At 36.4% G+C, this 21,384-nt stretch overlaps 1 protein-coding gene across 1 annotated transcript in view; it reads right to left on the reverse strand.

Annotated features, from left to right (window-relative positions):
- Window positions 1–1,446: 1,446 nt before the first annotated feature.
- Window positions 1,447–21,384, reverse strand: part of EPS15 (epidermal growth factor receptor pathway substrate 15) — a 21,229-nt gene continuing 1,291 nt past the window's right edge. Inside the window, exons 2-13 of the mRNA XM_010291685.1 lie at window positions 17,268–17,429; window positions 16,459–16,656; window positions 14,329–14,526; window positions 13,710–13,787; window positions 13,259–13,349; window positions 11,825–11,860; window positions 10,810–10,946; window positions 9,939–10,008; window positions 8,668–8,744; window positions 7,992–8,154; window positions 5,222–5,400; window positions 1,447–3,344 (exon numbers count right to left, since the gene is read on the reverse strand). Coding sequence (XP_010289987.1) covers window positions 3,198–3,344; window positions 5,222–5,400; window positions 7,992–8,154; window positions 8,668–8,744; window positions 9,939–10,008; window positions 10,810–10,946; window positions 11,825–11,860; window positions 13,259–13,349; window positions 13,710–13,787; window positions 14,329–14,526; window positions 16,459–16,656; window positions 17,268–17,429 — 1,536 coding nt within the window. The 3' untranslated portion in view covers window positions 1,447–3,197. The remainder of the gene's footprint in view (window positions 3,345–5,221; window positions 5,401–7,991; window positions 8,155–8,667; window positions 8,745–9,938; window positions 10,009–10,809; window positions 10,947–11,824; window positions 11,861–13,258; window positions 13,350–13,709; window positions 13,788–14,328; window positions 14,527–16,458; window positions 16,657–17,267; window positions 17,430–21,384) is intronic.

Here is a 21,384-nt window from a genome sequence, read left to right on the forward strand (position 1 = left end):
AAATATTCAAATTCTGAAACAATCAATTTAGATTTAAGTAGCTATGTTAAGAATTTAGTGGGGAAACAACACTAGGTAACATGGTTCTGACAGCTGGATGCCATTTCTGTGAAGAGGCGACACACAGTGGGTGCATCAGGTTGCAAAGGATGGCAAGAAGTCCACACAAACCAAAGAAACCGGTAAGTCCAATACTGAGGTCTAATACAACAGTTTTTAAGTATTAAGCAGATGAGTTACTATTCTCTGTCACATCAAGTCTCCTGGCTTAAAGGCCACTGGGCAGAAGCAGACAACTTTCTAGAGAACTTCCACTTAAAAGTCAACCCGGAAGGACTTATCAGTTCCTTCATTAAGCCCCTTTATTGCCATTTCATTCCTTGTCAATACTTCACAGCAACATAACAGACTTAACATCAATCCTCAGTACATTCTTCCAATGTAGTTTCTAGTTAAGTTGCTGCAGATAACTTGTATTGGAAATGTAACTGTCAAGTGGCCAATTCATCTGCTAGACATTAGATAATATCTTCAATCTTTTGAGTGCAATATCCTGTGAATGCAATAGCAACTTTTACGTGACAGTTAGAACTTCATAGTATAGGAAGTTAGAGAAAGACAGAAGAGGATATTAAATTACTCAAGATCATTAGCAACCATCTTCAATTTCATGATAAAGAGTTAAATGGACTGCACACAATCTGGAGGGGAGAGAAAGCTGAAAACAGCACAGAGGCAAAGTGTGCCCAAGATGGAAACCTGACAGGGGACTTGGGGGGGGGGGGGGGGGGGGAAGGGACAGTCTGCAAAAGGTTTCAGATAGCTGCAATGTGTGTGAACCTGATAAAATTAATGAAGATATTATGTTGCCTAATCCAACTGATGTCTCATTAAAAGAAAATAAGCAAAGATATTTGGGTCCGCTTAGATGAGTATATTAAAACCTAGCACTACTATAACAAAAGGATCAAAACCACATGTAAATGGTTGCTGGAACCCCTAAACCTCTGACCAAGCAGTCTACGCCTTGACATGGAAGAGACATTATGCTGGCAGACATATTTAGAAGAGCCATATATGCTGGGTCAAACTAAAGATCTCTTAAGCCCTGTATGTTGACAGCAGCCAGTAGAGGATGCTTACATATCTTCACACATAAATCTTAAGTATCTAAACATTTGGGCTCTGCAACCCTTGTACAGGCAAAAATATTCGGGCAGGAGTAGCCTGAATTTTCTCTAAAGCTGCCACAACTCCTAATGAAGCAAGTGACAGCTGGGATTAGTGTGCACTTCAGCTAACCTCAAAATTCAGGCAACTTCTTTCTCTGAAAATTAATCCACTCCCATCAGACCACAAATCAGAACACTTTATATTGTTTGCATTACATTTACGTGTTGCTTTTACGGCTCACAGCACCCTTTTAAAGAAATTAGGCAAACAGTTCATACTTACGTACTTAAACTTTATTTCTTCATAATTACAGGCTATTGTTAGAATTTTTAAACAAAAGGGTAGTCTATAAATAGAGGCTAATCCCACCTGAACAAGTGTTTTTTTTTAAAAAAACAGTTAAAACTTCATAAAGTAATGCCATTTAGCTCACAGCAGTGGTTTGTTGGTAGTCTGAGTAAAAGTACTATAGTCAGAGTCAGTAACATGAAATGTAACATCAAATGACTCAAAACTTTAAATTCCATAAAGGAAAGCAGGAATATATATATAATATATACATATAATATTGTGTTGGTCCACTGAGTATACATTTTTAACAAAAGATAAGAAACTATGTAACCCAGTTAAGCATATGATTTGCAAGATTAGTGTACACTCATTACAAAGATGTATAGATAAGTTATAATTATTCAATACTTGCAAAATTTTAAGTTACTTTTTTTGAGCAGGTGTTTAAATGCTCATTTCCCAGTGCAAAAGAAAAAACATCCCAGTCAGGTTACCCATTTTTCTGGAAAAATTGGAAACACTCTCAAACTCATGCAACAGCAGCACTGATAGGTAATAGGAAGAGCTTAAATATACTGAAGCATGGCTGAGTTCTCCCCTTCCCCCCGCTCAGTGCTGTGTGTTGAAACACTTCAATTTCCTCAACAGAAATACCACAGGTTAAAAGTGCAAGGAAAAAAAAAAATCTCTTTATGCTGCTGCCACCCATTTTTCTTAGATAGGGCAAAAGATTATTCTTTTTGGAATTATTTAATGAAACTGATTCTGCAGAATGATCTTCTTTCAAAATGAACAATAAGTTATTTTCATTAAGTTATTTTCATTAACATTCTATCCATCCTACTCTGACTCAGTGACCATAAAGAAATCATTCAGTTTAAGGTGCAACTATCAGTTGGCATTCAATAAATTACATATACAGAAAACAACTGTGGTTAAAAAAAAAAAATTCAGACTACCTGTTTTTTTATTTGTATTCTCAATCCTATTTCAAATTGAACTTACTAATTTGCCAGTTCAGCTGCCTACTTCACAGGCAAAAGTGGCTCAAATAGCAGTGGGGTCTCGTAATTTGACAGTCATGTTGGCCAACAGCAAATGCACATGAATCTTCAACTTAATTGCTTTACAAAACAAAATAACAGGTCTGTCTTAAAACCTATGACTTTGCAAGAAAAGCATTAAAGGCTTCAGAAAGACACAGTCTTTCTGACTTAGACTTCACAGAGATTGTTATTTCAAACCCAAATGTAGACCCTTCAATGAAGAGAAAAATCTATATGCATACGTATAAAAAAAAGCACTCCACAACTCTGGCATTACTAAAGTCTTTCAGAAGGATAAAAGGTTTCAAATGACTAACTGCTTGATGGGAGACAGTCAGCCATGGCAGAATAATTGCTATGTTCGCTTTATGCTCAATTACCAACTGCTGACAGATTACAGTCAGACTACAATCTCACTACCTGCATTTTAAACTGATTTGCTTACAGCTGGGAAAAGTACTTCGTTCTCCTGAAAACTTGAGAGAAACTGAATGCTAAATTTAACAGTTTTTTCAAACAATAACCAAAAGGATTGAATTTAGCAGAAACATTCACACCACTTTCAGAAATTAAAAACCTTTCATAGTTTCTTGTATATATGTATTTTCCGATTAACATTTAAATAGGTTAGGTATTCAGGAAAAGGGACAAAACAGTTGACATAAGACAAAAATCTTATTCTAAACTTCATGCTTCTGATATTTCCGATTTACTGAGTGCAATAGCGAGTTCCAAGTCTTCTTGCTCTTGCTGTTTTAGTCTTGCCAATCTTTCTTTCTCTTCTCTCTCACTTTCCCTCTTAGCCCATTCAATCATGTCTTCCTCAGTAGAATACTGCATTTTTAAAAGACAAAATAAACCAGATTAATCATACAATGATAACTAATACTGTCCAAGTACTTAGTTTAAGGGACAACTACAGTTTTTCAAAATACTGTATATACTCTTCAAATATTACTAGCGTTTTACTTTTAATGCACTATTATGATCATCTTAGCCTAAGGTTTAACTATTAAGAACTGCATTGAAGCCATTCAACTGATGTATTTTTATGAAATATGCCATGTTTCAAAATTCAGTATTAAAGTTTCAAAAACATTACTGAGCAAAGTGCTATAATTTAAATTCAAACTATTGTGGATAAAAACCAGTTTCTTAAGAAAAACTTTGAATAAATCAGGAGAATATTTTGCAAAATACGCCCCTGTCCACACTGCGGGACATCCTGATTTACCCTACTTTCATTAGGGATGATTTTCCCATGTGACAATGACTGCAAAAATTAGCTGTAGAATGACTGTTTTTAATTGTGCAGATAAAAAATACTTCTGCCAAGCAGCAGCAAAATAATAAGGTGACCATACAGTTAGAAGCCTAGTAGTGATATAGAGAAAGGTCAGTGTGATACAAGAGGAAAAAAAAAAAGAACAGATGCTTTCCATGTATATTGATGTAAACAGAATGTGAACTAAAATTTCTGTGTTATAATCATTATAAATCAGACACAGTTAAGGGTATTATCTTAAATAAAATACAAAAGATTATGCAGAAGTTTGTGTCTAGTCAGCATGCAGAAAAGCTAAGAGGTAGGTGAAGCCCATGTCTTCATGAAGGTCCCAATGTTAAGTCTGAAACAGTTTTCATAATATACTCTAGCTAGTTTCTGCTTTGGGAAATAAATGTAGAAAAGCTTGAGTTCACTTAGTATTTTCAGTAATTGCAGCTGGAAAAGTACACTTTTTCCTTCATAAAGATAATGAACATTTTTGCTTTCTCCTCCACATTTCACATTCTATCCTGCAAACTAGCTTCTCAGTCCCTCTAATACAGTGATCAATAACAGCATTTCAGAAATTATCATGCTACAAGACACATCAACCAGTGCAAGTCAATTTTGAGAGCCTGGCAATCCTCAGTTTACTTCAATCAAGCACAAAGTTTATTAGGCCTGAAAATAAAAAAAAAGCAGTATGATCAAGATACTGTAAATGCAAATTGCATTTAACAGTTATCGAAGCTTGAAAGTGAGATGATGCCTTTCAAAACTCCTATTTGCAAAAGCTCAAAAGAAAAAAATATATATAGGCATGCACAAACCTTTAGATTTGCTTCTACTGCTTGGACACCACGACTTCTATGAAATGGATTCTGGTTATAAAGAGACACTTACTACTTTTTACTTCATTGTACGTAAGTCTGGAATTTACTAGCCATTAAAAACTCACCGAATTGTGTTTCATTAACATACACCATTATGAGGCTGTTTATCAGTATTTCAGTACATTGAAATTATGACCAAATGGTTCAGTGACAGCTAAATTAAAAGCACACCTTTTGATTTATTTTTAATTGGATAGTTAACAGTGTGCTTGTTATAGATAGGTAATTTAAAGCTCCTGCATGCTCTGCTAAAATGGATAATCCCTGTAATATTTAAGATATTTAAGAAGTCCTATTCTCTAAAAGCTAGGAGGCCTTCATGAAAAAACTCACAAAAGCAATGCAATTTAAACATTAACTACAACGTTTTGCAGTATTTTGTTTTAGGACAGCCTCAGCTGTAAACTAGATGTAAATAGTGTCTTAACTGGAAGCCATATCCCTTTTGTGCATGGGATATGTTTTAATCTTTTGAATTAGACTGGAGACTTCAGTGTGAACAATTCAAAGCTGTCATTATACTGAAACAAATGTAAAAAGTGTTTACTCACAGTACTGAAGTTTGCAAAATTGTTGGGGTCAGCCTCTTTACTGATGCTGGTGGGAGCAAATGGATCACAGAATAGATCTGCTTCTTGTTCTTTGGGAATGTCTGGGGTGGGGAAAGGCTGAAATGGATCGCTCGGTTTAAAGGAATCTGAAGAGTCTATTTGATTGATAGGTCTTTTCCCTTAGATTAAAATGAATTTAAAATGAATTTAAGATAGCAGGTAATAACATGCCAAAAATAGTAAAAAACAAATTCAAAAGCTACTTGGAATGCAACCTCTTCTAGTAAACTAGTGGAGTTGCAATGACTTCAGAGGCAGGGTTGCCAATTTAAAAAATGAGGGTATGGTCCATAGTTTCGTAAAGGATAATCAGATAATCAGGAACACAGGCATGTTAATTAGTACATAACTGTGTTCTTGAATCATTAACTGTTTTGGGAAGAGAATTTCTAACAGTTTTGAGCCCCTATTCTATCAGCACGGTATTTTTTTTCCTTCTGCTTACCAACTGTCCATGGTAATTCCAGCAAGGCTCTTTTATTATTAGTTTGGATTAAGGTAACACTATTTCATTCAGAGACCAGAAATATATTTGTAAGTCTTCAAAACACCACGTCCTCTCATTATGCTAATATGGAATTTCTGTAGTTATTTAAACTAATAGAATGAAGGAGTATGGTAACAAGCAATCACAGGCTTAACTATTTTGTTCACCCTTGTCTAAGTAGCTGCAGATACAAAGTCAGGCACAAGCCCCCACTTATATTGTTCTTTCTTCAGCTTAATCCCAGACAGCTTTCAACATCTTTGAAGACATTAACCCAAATACTTCCAAGAATAGGGGAGCTGAATTTCATCCTGCCATTCTCTCCATATGTTACTGCTGACAAAAAAGGTCTCTCTGCAGTTTCTTGAATTCAACTAGTGGGTTTTGCAAGTGGTTTGACATTGGTCATATTTTAAAACTTGCTTCTGTTGCCATTTTAGATTAAAACTGCAGAATTGAACGGAAGTGCTTATTATTTTGCATATCAGTGTGGCAAGTTAGTCTAAAAATTATTTCATAGACCAGAAGAGATTCTAATTTGGCAATGATTTAGAGAATACCCCCTCGGGAATGTACAATTTATTTAGACACTTGTCAGATAACCTTGCTCTCACTCACTGATGACGTTCTATTACTGGCAAAAAAACACACTTTTATTTCTTGAATAATGTGGGAGAAGCAGCTCCAAATGGCATTTAGGGAATTTTATTTCTACATGGGAAGAATTAGTAAGTATAAGAATATGAAGTATACAATCTCCCAATCTGCCCAAAAAATGATGACATGAGGGTACTAATCAGTATCTAGAAATGCAACCGATTTCAGAGGCAAGCAAACAGCTTTGCTGCACACTGTCCAGCAGCGTGATGAGTTAAGACAAAAATTTTGGGGTATTTCTTTGAAAAAGCATTCCCTTGTTTTGAATCAGACCAAGGGAATAATTAAAAACAAATACACTTAAGCATTTCCATTTTTTATTTCCAGTAGGAAAATAATTTATTGGGAATGGTTATCAAGATAACCACAGCATCATTTGTAACACGTGGAAATCAAAACAGGGCACTTCTTTTCTAGTCCTGTGTTGATAAGGATGCTGCTGTTCCGCCACTAGATGCTTGCATTCTAAAAGCGGATCTGTACACGTCATAGCCACTCCCATACTATGAAGTCAGAAATCCTTTTTCTTGTTTTAAGTAAGGACCACCGTAAGAGGAAACACTATCAAACAATCAAATTATCACTTGTCATGTCAGCTGTTTTAATGTTTTTTACAATGAAACTGATTACTTGCGCGGCGTAAGCATGCCAGATCTCACATCAACATCAGAAATTAAACAGATGAGTGTCAACTTTAGTATTAATACTCTGACATTTGCCATGTTCCCCTTCTTTTGAGGAAAAAGATGAATGCATGTTTAAGTTTCATGCTACAGTTTTCCCAAACACCTTAAGATTCAATCATATAGTGTAATAGTGAAAAAATGATGCAGAAGTTTTTAAAGAAAATGAAAAAAAGGACAGAAACTTAAAAAGGAATAGTAGTAATATATTTTCCAATCTATGCAAAAAAATTTGAGAGCGAGGAGTCTGTTGTAACACGGGCTTGTTGCAACCACAAGAGGCTGTTGTTATCTTTGATAATCATGGCCTTTTCTGGAAAGTAGAGTGGTTTGTGTCATGGCGTAGACCAGAGGACTCCGCTATCACTGAACAGAAAACAGCACAGGAAAACTGGGTTTATCGCTATGACATTGGCTAGGTTTACCGCTACAGACGTCTGGGAAGGCCACCTGGAAAAAGTTAATCTGAAAACCCAAGACAGTCATTTAACCTTATTTAATTCATTCTGCATTAAAACCAGAAGTTTTGCAATGGATAAAACACACTGAATTCTCACTTTAAGCATAGTTTAATGCAAGATTCACAATGTATCACATTAGTAACCATTTAATTTGCAGCCGTGCTATGTTCTTGCAGGTACTTGTAATAAATCTATTTTTTCCTGTTTTCTAAATCCTTTCTCTTTTCAAAAAACAAACTATGATCCCAAACGCCATGCAGAATTTAACTCTGAGGAAACCACCAACAGATCAGGAACAGACTCGTTTCACATCTTGCTAATTCATTCTAAATTCGGACACTTCACCATCCCCTCGTAATTCTTGTCCCAATGCCAGTATTGAAGAAGCTCATTGTTAACAACATCTCAGTATCAGCTCTTACCAGGTGGTGGTGGACAGGGCCTTGTAGGAGTTCCTGTTTTAGGGGGAAGTGCAGGAGGAACATCCTCATTTTTAGCTGGTGATTCCTCAAACAAGTTTTTAGTTATGATCACATTGTTGACAGAACCTGATGTGGAGGAGCTAAAAGGATCCTCATTGTTGGCCTTCAACAAAGAGAACAGCAACATACAAATTTTCAGTGCAATTCTACTAATACTTTCCCTTCTTTTCAATAATGCAGCATCTATTTAGAACTGAAAGTTTGGACTGACACAAAATTAAAATGCTTGTGTTTGGTTTTCAACATATTATCCACATACTCCAGGAGATTGAAAATAGAGAAAAATGAGGAATTGTTAGTGTGTACAGCAATATAAAGTTGAGTAGAGTTATACATGCAAAAGTAATACCTTCCCTGTTAAACTCAGAAAATAATAGAAAAAAAAAATTATAGTATCACTTCAAATATACAGAAAGTACTTATAAAGCCACAAAGATCACATTACATTCTTCACAACGGAATTGCAGGACAATTTACTACAGAGATCTCTTTTTCAAGAAAAAGTGTCAAAAGTCAAGTGTCAAAACTAATAAAACTGTCGGTAGAGAGAGTCAGCTGTATCTTGTCACTGCAGAGTTTCATGCATTTTCTATGAGTGGCGGTAGCTTCATATTACCTTTGACAGCGTGCTGAAGTCAGCAAAGCCACTTCCAAAGGATTCATTTCCAAACAGAGAGGCAAAAGGGTCTGCAGCTAAATACACAGAAATCAAGCAAACAGAATGTGATTAAAAGTTAAAAACTAAAGAGATTAAAAAGAATCTCACAATAATAAAAGCAACTGTTACATATTTTGCAGCATAGACTAATTGAAGTGAAATGTTTTATGAGGTGGGCACTTTAAGTAGCTTTTACAAAAACTCTTAAGTATCAACTACAAATTAAGAATAACAATTCTCCTGAACAGGGAATAATTCAAAAGAAATACTGGTATTCTGGTGTTCTACATTAAAAAAGTTCAATTCCAGTGAAAGTATCAAATAACCATACTACTGGATGTTCTGTTGAGATACATCTAGGTACTCTTTGTGTGCATACAACCATAAACATACATAAACAAACATATATATGTGTGTGTGTGTATATATATAAAAGACCATGAACAGTAACTCACTTCTGACTGTAGGCCCACTTGCGGAATAAAGTATCTAAACCTCCTAACATCTCAATCTAATTCAACAGTACCCTTTCATTCTTATGTGCCTCAAAATATGTAAAAACTGCTATTCTACTATAATGCAAGACGTGCACTGTCTTTGCCAATACTCACTTCAGCATCTCTAGAAAACAGCATTTTTTCCATGAACAGGTTTACAATACAAAATTGCAGGTGGATTCATGTTTTAGATTACCACTTGTCAGTGCCAAATTCGGAAGACAGAGATTAGAATCTTCCCTAAAATATCGTCGGCCCTCAGGTGAGGGTGGGTCATAGCAAGACAAAAGGAGCAAACTTTAACAGTAAAAATTATTGATGAAGTAGTTACTCTATCCCACATCTCAATAGTACAAAGCCATCTTGTATGTTACTTAGAAAGTGATATGAAATCTCTAAAAAAAACCCTAATGGGTAGCAGTACAAACCATTCAAATAGTCCAAGCACTTAGATCAGGATATTTCACCTGTTTTAGGTAAGGCAGAGGAACTTTTTTGAGGAATCAGTCTTCAGTGATATGCACTAAAGATAATGAGACAGTTTTGTTTTATAAAAATAACCCCCTGCAAACTTGCACCTTATGTCGTACTTTATAGGAAAATTCTGAAAATGTAGGAAATCCCTCAAATGTTCCATCACAAATTCAGTTAAAACATCAGGGGGAAAAAAAAAAAAGCAAAAGGAAATAAAAATAAAACCCAAGAAGTCTGATGTGTATAATCTACTTTTACCTAGATCATTTGATGAAGTAACGGTTGTTCCACCAGGAGCAAAAGGGTCATTCTTCTTCGATATCTCTGTCTAAAATAAAAAAAATTCCTTTGGAGGGAAATTTGTTTTTTCAGCATAAATGATTCCTCATTCCAAGAACACAATCACGATTTATTTTAGTTTAGAAGTACAATATGCTGTTCACATTATAGCCGAGCAGTTATTGATTAGTCTCAAGCCTATAATAAGGTAAGAGTTGGGTATTAAACCTCCTCCGATGTACGACAGAACTTGATGACAAGGTAATATTTAGGGATGACAGACAAATGAAGTAGGAACCTGAAATTTTTCATGTCATAAGTTTGTCTACTTCCTTTTGCCATCTTCTTTCCTTCTCAGTGCTGCTTCTGTTCATGCCTCACTTCCAATTTTGTTTATAAAATATACGTATACATATATAAAAGTTAAACTTAAATGTAGATTAGGATTAGAAAGTTAAGTGGCTGTAGAGTGTACCTGAGGTGAACCCAAAACAGCCAAGATCGTGAGAAATCGCTGCACCTAACAGTGGTGTCCTTGCCCCTCCACATGGTGTGCACATTATGCAGATCAGAGCTTAGTTTATTATTTTCAAATGTTCTTATCTGTGGAGCAGTGAAACTCCACACTGAAACATTTTAAAAAATGTTTGTATTTTTACTTCTATTTCATCTGTGACTATTTCTAGAAAATAGGACACACAAAAAAAAGACAAGACAGAGCCATGGGGTAAGAGGTAACTTTTTATCTATGCGATTACTGAATATCAGCATTTCAAGGCATGTTCAAATATACAACGTGTATGTCCAAATCATATACAGAAAGAAATAAAAGATATGCTATTAAACTTACTGTGATATTATTACTGTTGTCTGCAGCACTAAATGGATCAGTGCCAGCAGTCACAAAAGGATCAGTGGAGGACTGTTTGAAAAAAGAGTCAGCTGCAAAAGGATCTGAGCCTTTGAAGGGATCACCACCAAAGGGATCTAAAAGGTAAACATCTCATTAACATTTCTGCTAGCTTTACTTAGCTTGATATTTTAAAAACCTGAATGTTATAATGCTTTTTTCATACTGCAAGGTGACACATTTAAGACGAAGGATCTTTGAAGTATGAAATTAATCTCAGAATAATTTGTATTCTGTGATTCAAAACACTAGACAGGCCAACATTTTCTGCATATCATGAAAAATTCTGCACAGTGCCAGTGGTTCAGTTCCAGAATCATCTGAGCATCTAGGTTCTTTAACCAAGCCCCCTGACAATCAAGCGTTTTACAAAACCTAGTGTTTCTCAGAACTTTCCTACCCTCCTCTCCTTCACGCCCCAAATACAATTAATTTTTTTTTTTTTTTTATTTAGCACCTTGTGCATGCTATTTTGCTAGAGCTTTCCTGCTGGCCATTTTGCTTTTTTGTCACCAGTCACTCCATTCAGCACCAAGCAAATAATGCAATGACATTGCCTATATAGCCAGTCTTAATAGACACTTCCCACCTTCTTCAGTATTTAGTTCTAGACAAAGTTGGCAAGTTAAGGAGCCTTTAAAAGAGTACAGTCCTACTTCTTTGCATACAAAACAGACAGCAGGAGTTTGGGGCCTTCTGTTCACCACCTTCACATACTTGAGCCCCAACTAAGGATAATTCCAACAGCAAGAGAGAAGTTCACAGGCAGTGGGCTTCTCTGAAAACCTTTAACACAAGTGGCCAGCTGCCACTGCCATATATCTACCTATCCTCTCTATCTATGACTTTTTGGGTCATTGCCACCTTTTTTTGCACTGAAACCGTCGATACTTTTTCCCACGTACTCTTCTAGTAGGAATCATTTAGAAGAACAAACACATTAGAAGTTACTTACCAATTTTCCCAAAAGGGTCATCTTTGAAGGGATCACCTGTTTTAGACAAAAAAAAAGAAGCATGTACTCAGTTGAAGTCTTTTTGGATATCCAACTCACTTCTGTACATAGAATTTAAAGAACTCTCAGAGGAATAATTTCACTATTTTCAGTGGAATGACAAGAGCTAGCATTACATGAAGCAAATATTAATCAAGTAGCTCATTACCAGCATGAAACACACACAAAACCTGCCATCTCAAAGATGCATTTCTGTGGGCTATTGTCTGTAAACACCCACATTACGTGGTATTTCCCACCACAGTAATCCAGGCTAAACACTGATAGAAGCTTAGTCCCAGTTTTGATTAATTCTTACAGACTCCATGGATAGTAGCTCTTAAGTGTTCATTTCTGTACTGGATGCATGGTTGTACTCCCTCAGCCACATCTAAGAGACGTAGATGTACCGTCTCTTAGCTGTAGGTATCTACCCCTGGAACACAGTGAACACACAAAGCCCAAAAGGTTGGCTACTAACAGACATACCTTTCTCCTCTGAAAGAAAGGCCTTGTCATGTGCTGTAAGTAGGACTACTTCAATATAAACAAAAAGCAAGCAATATCTACACAGAAACATTCAAGCTGTTTTAAATTAGTTTAATTTATTCATTAAAAGTATTAAGTCTGCACTGCCATTCTTTCAGAAGGCATGTGATCTTAAACAAATTTAGCTTATTTTCCTTTCAAAGCAATTGATCAGATCATGTTGACTCTGAAAGCATGTAACATCACATTAATGTGGCTGAAGACATCTGCTTCAGCAGTTAATCCACATTAACTCCCCTTCTCTAAGTGGCTCCATATAGACAGATCACTTCTTCCAACATAAAAGGAAAAAATAAAATCGGAGCAACAGCATTCATAAGTGACAAGTTCCTAAAATAAAGCATAGCACTTCCACAAGACGAACAGGTGGTGCAGTTCCACATTACCCTTTTCTGAGTGCCTAACTCCCCATAAGTAGGCCACAGCCATTCATTCTCAACCACCCACACCCTCCCCACACCACAGCTCGCTGAACCCTCAGTTGATCTGTTTGTGGATCTGTGCTGCAAATTAGATTAGTGACACCACATGTACCACAAGTATGCCCACATCCTTAAGACCAAAAATGCAACCTCAGTGTTAGGGGGGTGGGAGAAGTACTGGGGAAAAGCAGTAAGGGAAAGGTGCACTTCACTTCAAGCCCAGATGAAGGAAGGAGAAACAGGAGAACCCTGGAACTCTCTTTTCTATCATTTCTATTTTTGTAATGCTATTGGCTCCAACCTCCTGTCGCTCACTTTCACAGTTATTCTATAAAGACCAGTTCCAAGGTGAAGATTAGTCTGAGATGTCTTCATACAAGACCTGTTTCTGCACATCTGCACTTAGAGAAAAAAGTTTACTTACTGCCAACAAAAGGGTCAGACTGGAAGAACTCTAGGCTGGCTTCGGAAACTAAATCAGGCAATGGATGAGATTCAGCATCAAATGGATCTTCCTGGGCAATGCAAAAGTAGTAGAGAAAGCTTTTAAATTTTTAAGACACGCAGGATGGAAAACACTTATGTTTTCTTGTGTTACCATTTAGTAGTTTCTTAAAGCTGAGAAAAAGAGACACCTAGAATTCTACATAATTTATCAGTGGAGATCCAGAATATTTCTCAACAACAACCTGCCTACTATACAAGATGAAATGTTTTCATGGCATCACATTCTAAATAAAAATTACTAAGAAGTGACAATTTTATTTCTTTATTGTTTTACAACCACCATGCAAGTGACATGATGCAAGCCTGAAACAGTTCAACTAGGATTTTTAAAATTTACTTTTTCCTCTCTCAAGTCTGAACAAACTCACTTTTTTGGTAATACTTGCAGCTGGGGTCTCTTTCTCTTCTTCCACAACAGAGGCTGTTGTTTCAGGACTATTCCTTACCTATACAAGGATAAAAGCAGTTCACCGTAATAAGTAAATAGAAGATTAGAGAATATAATTTTAATTTAAAGAATATACTAAGGGATACTTCAAGAGGTTCATTCTTATTATAGAACATACTGAAGTGTTCCATAAACTCTGTGAAAGTTAAAAAAAAAAATCCATCAAAAATGTACTGGGACATATGGAGGGGCATTTAAAGCAAGACAGCTTTAGATTTTCTGTACTATTCCTTACTCCATTCTTGTTGCACCAGCTGGAGACAGCTGCTCTCCTTTAATGTTAATTCTACTAGTCAATCTATATTTTGCTTTTGAAACAAATACAGAAAAATTTTTATTGCCACTTTCCAACCAAGCTAAAATTGCCTCCTTTTTTGCTTATCAGCTTTCAGACTGCTGAAACATAGTCCTTCAGAATAATACCCTGAAATTTCACTTGTGCAAGTGTTTAAAAACATAATCAATCTTGACACATTCTTAACTTATTCCAACTTTACAGCTGCATTGCATCATGATCAAGCAGGCAAAACACTACTCACTGGAGACACACTGTTTATTTGATCATCTTCTGCTATACTTTCCCTTTCAGCATTCTCATTAAGGTTAGCAGTTTCACTGCTGCTGTTGCTAAGACTAGAATGATCCGCAGTTCCATTAACAAGTGTATTATGTGGCTGAGAGTGCCAACTAAATTGGTTATTTTCCAATTCTTTCAGCTCAAGTAGTTTTGTCTGCACCTGTAAACAAACAAATGTATATGCATCAGTATGACAGCACACAGAAGCTAGTAAATGACCACCTCCTCTTAAACGTTTAGATGGCAGTTACATGTCTGAAATTCTTATTTTCAAAAGCAAATATAATAAAACCCATGTTCTTTCAATCAAAGGGTGAAATCTGAGACATAAGCATAAATCTGAATTAGAAGAGATGTAATGTCGTTGAAGGACAGACCTGAGAACCTGCTCTTGCCAAGCAAGCAGACTGCATCACTGGCAACATCAAGACTTGTTGCTTTGTTTCTACTCAAACTCATAGGAGTTGCAAAGCTTTCAGAGGTTTTTTGTTTGGTTGTGGTTTGGGTTTTTTTCTGGTGGTGGTTGCTTTTTCCCCCCCCCCCCAAATTATGTATTTGCAATTGCCTTGAACTCACATTGAAAAAAGGGTGCTTTATCAGAATTCTCATCTTCCAAGAAGGAAAATTACAAATTCACTATCTTCTCTCATATGACCTTTGAAGTCTACAAAATCCACAGTATTTCCTCCTATGCAGTTACATCCACGTTATTATTTCAGCTCAATGCAGTGCCTCACAGCAAACATTTACAACCAACCTGCCAGTTATGAAGGAATTAATGGATTTAGCAGACTATGCAGAAGGATGAACACAGTTCAGATATTTAGCTGGCTAAATACCACTGACGTCTGGTAGGTCAGTCACCTAATAGTTTTCTCATTGCCTTGCACATGTCAAGTCAGGTGGCAGCAAAGACAGCACCAGGTCTCTTCATTTACCTCAGACCAACCATTAGATAATCTCACCTAAAGCACCAAAGCGCCTATTGTTCATTATTTGTGAACCAAGAGCAACAAAATCAGTAGTACTAATATAAAACCTAATTTTAAAAAAAGTTTGTAGTACAATCAAGCATAACCACTTGCATTATCAGCCTCAAATCTGTTCATCACAAGTTCACCACTAACATACTAGTATATTAATATTGAAATAGCACAACCTTCTCTCTACCTGTGATGAAACACTGGAGAACATATTTGTTTACATCTCAGTTCCTAAATCTCAAAGCCAAGTTTTAAAATTATGAATGTGTTATAAGGCTCTTCAACAGAAGAAAGTGTACTTGCATGAACACTAGAAGTAGAAGTCCCAAGAAAAAAAAAAAAATTGTTAACAATCATGTATTGGATGAAATGACCAACCCAAAAGTCTGCCATATCTAGGGTTCAAAGTTAATAGAAAGGCTTTTCATTTTGTTTTTAACTTTGTAACAATGTGACTCTGGCTAATATATTAGACAGCTGGCAAGTCAAAGAACAATGAGGTAAGGGTGTGCAAGCTAAACACATCACTGAAGTAATTATAAATCACTGATTACAGATAGCAGCTAAAAGCATTCCTTTAACATAACAGCAGACGCTTCAAAGCGCAGTGCTTAAAAACCAGTGCATCCATCTCTCTACTTCTCAGTATCTAGTCTCAATCCAATTTATTCTTACTTTCACCTTACTTTTCCCCCTCAATGTGTAATTTTATACTGACATCACATCAATTAAAGAATAGCAAGAGCATGCCCCTGGCCACAGCTGAGGAAGAAAGCTTAAATAACTACTGTATATAAAAGAATTTAAACATGCATTACCCATTTTTTATTCATTACACTAAGACAAATTATTTATGAACTATAATAAATTAATCCCTTTTTATTAACAAAACTTGGATAAAAATCATGAAGTGTCTTGAGTGACTTGAGTCAGCCTCTAAGAATCCTAACAACTACTTGCATAGAACACATGTGTAAGCAACTGAAAGACACGAGCAAACAGTGAAGAAAAAAGAAAACAATGCCTTCCCCTTAAGAAAAACCACACTAAAGTTTGCCAGCTGGAAAAAAAAATTATTTTTTTTTTTTTGGTCTTTCACACTGCCTTACTGAATTGATTTCCTGTTGTGAATCCTGCAGATGTTGCTGAAGAGGTCCCAGCTGTGCTTTCCCCGACTCTATGCAATGCTCTAACTCTGCAGTTTCTTGCTGCAGGCGACTCAGCTCCTCTTGAGCTTTGGTCAGTTCATCTTCATACGCTGAAATCTTTGATTCCTGGCTTGTTATTTCAGCCTTCAGCATGGCAATCTAAAGCATGAACAATATTTCAAAGCCAAGTAAAAAACCCCAACACTTCCAAATACATCCAAATACTATTATTTATGACCAGAAAAAGTAAAAACCTCATAGCTATTGCAGAGATTATAGATTATACCTGAATGAAAAGTTAATTCCCTATTGGTCTCAATAGGATCATAGTATTCTAGCTGTTCTACTGACCAACGCAGCTATTTCTAATACTGAAAATATCATTTTAGACCTTGAAGAAATACTATAGCTTTATATTAGAAAAAAAGTCTACGTAACCATAATTTTTTTTAACCGCTAAGAAATCAGTCCCAGTAATTAGTGTTTCTAGTTACATTTACATTGCATTATAATTTTGCATTATTTGTTTGCACTTAACCTTGTGTGCAAGTATATCTCAGTATATTTGTTGACACACTGATACTAAATTAGGAGGTAATGGAAACGAGTGACATATTTCCTATTCTCCACTGGTCACAAAAATCTTGACACTCAGGCTGTTTATTCGTTAAAGTTTTTTCTCCTTCCCTAACAACCGTAACACACTGCAAGGGTAAGTTCTTCAAAACAAGGGATTTACTGTTTCAAGGGCCTTAGGCATTAGACCTTACCAAATGGGCCTCCTCTGCACACTTCTGCCTGATATCATTAAGTTGCTCTTCCAACTTGGCCTTCTGCTCATCAAGATCATTAAGGATTTCCTGCGCTTCCTGTTTCTGAGCTTGCAGCTTTTGCAGATTACTGCTCTCCCGCTTTACTTCATCTTGTAGGTCCTGTAATAAAACAGATTTGCTTTGCAGTTGTCCCCTTTCTCCTCCTAACCACTAAATCCAACAGTATAAACTGCAGTATTAACTCAGATTTCAAGGTATCAACAACTTAGCTTTCAAAAGCTAGCATTTATAACGTATCAGACAAGCAAGTGTTCTCAAATTCTAGTTCTAAGACATAAAAATAATCAGGTTATTTGCTTTTTCTTTTCTTTAGTAAAAAGAATCTCACCAAAGTATTGAAGATGGTGCATCAACACAGAGATGAACTGTCTTACTCACAGGGAGGTTAGGGTTTAGTTTTGAATTTAGATGTCACCTTTATTCAGTCTGCTACATTATCTCTCTCCTATGTTTTAGCAATATGTTTTACTGAGTTCCTTAATAATAGAAATTATTTATTCTGCTCCTTTCCCCTCAGAAACACATGGCCAAAAAAAGGAACTTGTTTTATCAACATGGTAAAGGACCAAACCAGTGCATTATTAACCCAAATGCACTCCCTTCTAGAGCCTCCCTGCCTCTGATTTTGCAAAAATCCATTATTTTCCATCTAACAAAACTGGTAAGAAATACAGATTCCATACATGACAATGTGGTCTCTTTTATTTATGAAATAGCAGCAAGTATGCATCCTGTATTCTAAGTACATTAAGCAGCATCATATAATAATTAGATCATTTCTGAGGAGCAGGTATGGTTATACTTCAACAAACTGCAGAGATAACACTGAAAAAAAAGTCAAGAAAGTAATTTAGGAAGAAGAATGAATCATCAAGGTCAAGAGAAAGATAATACAGGAAGATCAAAAAGAAAAAGTATTAGATGAAAAGAGAAGATTCCAGTCTTTCCAAAAAAATACGGTATTTGAAGGAAGAATAATGAACAACATTAAAAAACAAATGAAAATAAAATAATTAAGAAGGATAAGAAAACAAGCTGATGTGAATTTCTGATTAGATCCTCCATTCGTGTGCTGCTTTAAGCTAAGATCCTGTTGTCCTTTTTTAGGGGCATTTTGTTTGTATGGTTTTGTGAGGGAAATAGTTCACCCACATGTGCTAACACCTCCAGATAATCAAGACAAAAACCACAGATAGAAATAGAAAGGCATATGGTGCAGCAGTCAGATGCTAAGTAAATAGGTAATGTCAAGACAACTGAAGACTGTCTAAAGAAACATCACACGTGCTTTTATAAAACAAACAAAAAAGTCCCTCCAAACCCCAAGACAAACAAAAAAACAACCCCAAAAATCAAATTTTAAGTTCTTTAAAGGGTGTAAGACTGATGTACAGCGGTCAGACTAGGTGAATTACTGGTTATTTCTAATCTATGAAATATAAACCAGTGCCCACACAAAAAGATCTGACAGCAGCTACTGATTTGGATAATTGGGACACTCTTGATCCATTCATTTTTTACATCACTTTGAAAAACAAGTATCAGCTGACACTCAGCACAAGCAACGGGGTAAAAAGTAACAGCTTGAAGAGATTTTGCTCTCCTTTCTCTGAAAAGAAGCAAGAATTCACATACACACAAGCTAAATATAGGTCACCTCCATTCTTGCTACTGTTGCTTGAATCCCAATGTCTGTCCTAGGTAGGCACAGCAGTAAAGAAGCACTGAAGAGACCTGACTAAGCCTGATAGCTCCCAGAAGAGGGCAAAGGAAGAAAAGACAGACAAAAAACATGTTCACACAATCACTCCAAAACGAAACAGAGTAGATAAAATACACAGAACTGGGGGTAATACTCAAAAGATCTATCTTCATGAAGTAAACCAGGCTCCAATTAAGCTTCAATTTTAAAGAACACCCTCAGCAGAGAAGCAGCATCTTAATGTTCAAGCACTGAATGAGATTCAACATATTTGAGGTGGTACAAACTAGCATTTTTATGGTAATAGTAATCCTTGTACAAGATTTATGATCATTATAATTCTCCATGCTAATGTAGTATAGGACAAGGAAGTCTAGAGATCTGCATTTCCACAGATAGACAATGGATTTCATAGCTTGCCAGTCTGTACTTCACCAAATGATTCATGTGCAAAGAACTGTTAAGCCTGAAACAGCACAGAAAAGTTAAACTTCACTGACTTTCTAATGGCTTTGGTGCACTGCAACAAAGAATAAAGAAAATTGATCCATCACAGACCACATCCAATGCTGAGTGGGGTACTCGGAGTACAAAATCTGTTCAAGAAAACTCAGGCCAAGAAGGAGATCAAAAGGCTAGAAGGGAAGGCCAGAAACATTCTAAACTACTTGGAAGGCCACAGTCCTAAAACACCTTTCACTTTACCCCCGCCCCCAGCAGCATCTCACATGCAGGTACAATTTTTTTCCATATGTTATTCTTTGTTCAGGAGATAATTGCATTTGTTCTAAAAATTTCTTTACAAAGTTTCAGTGTCCTACCGAAAAGCAAAGCACAGACGTTTTGACTTCATGCCAATAAAATTCTAGGGAACATGCAGTGATTGCTGGGAAAGCCAGGAGAATCGCCACTTATTTCAGTCTTAGCAGGTAGACTGACAAACCACACCCATACATGTGAAGTGCTAGATAGACGATGAGAGTCTTGTGAATGTGTCTGAAAGCCCACTGCTTGAGGTAGTGTCTAACTGCCGAGGCATACTGTCCTCCAATGTTCGCGTCTAGAAGAGCAGGCTGGTGATGAGAGAGCGAGTGGACAGCCAGGTAAAGGCACTTTCAGATGCCACTTGATATGTGGTCAAAAACTGATGTTTTGGTGACACGTTAACTCTGTAAAACAAAGTTCTCCGCTGCCAAGAAGAACATTTCATATCTGAGCTTACTATTCCCATATTTATAGGGAAATGCTAATCCCATCACAGAGTAAGTTAAGGAAATGGTGCCTTGGAAGTTTCTTGATCTTTGTTACTCTGCCCATAATTTTTTAAGAAAAAAAAATCACCCCTTAATCTCTGCTACTAAAGAGCTGATATTTTAATAAACACATTAAAACCCATCAGTATACTGTTTCTCCTCTCAACTCTTTTCCTGTCTTTGCTTTTTAGTATCTATTTACATAGCATACAAGTTCCTTTATAGAGGAAAAACTGTCATTCTTTTTCTCCTCCCATACAAATCAGTTCGATCCATCACAGACCATAGATATATTTGGGATTGTAATTTGTGTCCGTGGAAGCAATTCTGGTATCACAAACCCTGGAGTGTGATGCCATGACACTAGCTGGATCCAAGGCAGCAGATTAGAACACACTGGTTTTTTACATCAGCTTTAGAAATGTCACCATTAGAATAAAACCAGAAGAAAAAAGCATGATGTAAAGATATTCTTAGTCTGTCACCACTATTCTCTGAAGTTCTAGAAAGTTTCCTGAAACATGGAGGTCAGGTCCTCCAACATTCAGGAGCAGGAAAGGGACCAGAGATAAAAGGCCACCAGCTTATAGAAATGCTGTAGCCATATCGGATTTGATCCTGATGGTTTCTCATTTTCCAGTCAGTAATAGACTGTTCCTTCTCTGCAGACTGACAGAACTCTATAACTCTATATTTAACAAGGGACAGATAGCTTGCATGATCACCAAGAGGTTAAGGACCTAAGACAGTTGGTTCCATCATTACTGCTCTGGAACTAATGACTTAATTGATTCTGTGATGCTGCTGACTATCAAACACCAAACATGCAGATGACACTAATATTGTAACGTTAAAGGTAAGGTTTTTATTTAGCTTTATATACCTTTTGTGCAAGGGCACCAGAGAACTCAACCTTCACGTGAACACACACAGATCCCAGAACACACTGACAAAATCTTCCTGTGCGCAAAACCAGGAATACCCATAAAAATTCTTAGCAATGTGAAAAGGCAACCTGCAGAGTGGGAGGGGGAATGACCACTGCATGCAGAGACAGAATCACAGACACGGGCAACTTCTGTATGCATTCCTGAAGCTG

The sequence above is a fragment of the Phaethon lepturus genome, unplaced genomic scaffold (assembly GCF_000687285.1).
Source record: "Phaethon lepturus isolate BGI_N335 unplaced genomic scaffold, ASM68728v1 scaffold8867, whole genome shotgun sequence".
Lineage (NCBI taxonomy): Eukaryota > Metazoa > Chordata > Aves > Phaethontiformes > Phaethontidae > Phaethon > Phaethon lepturus.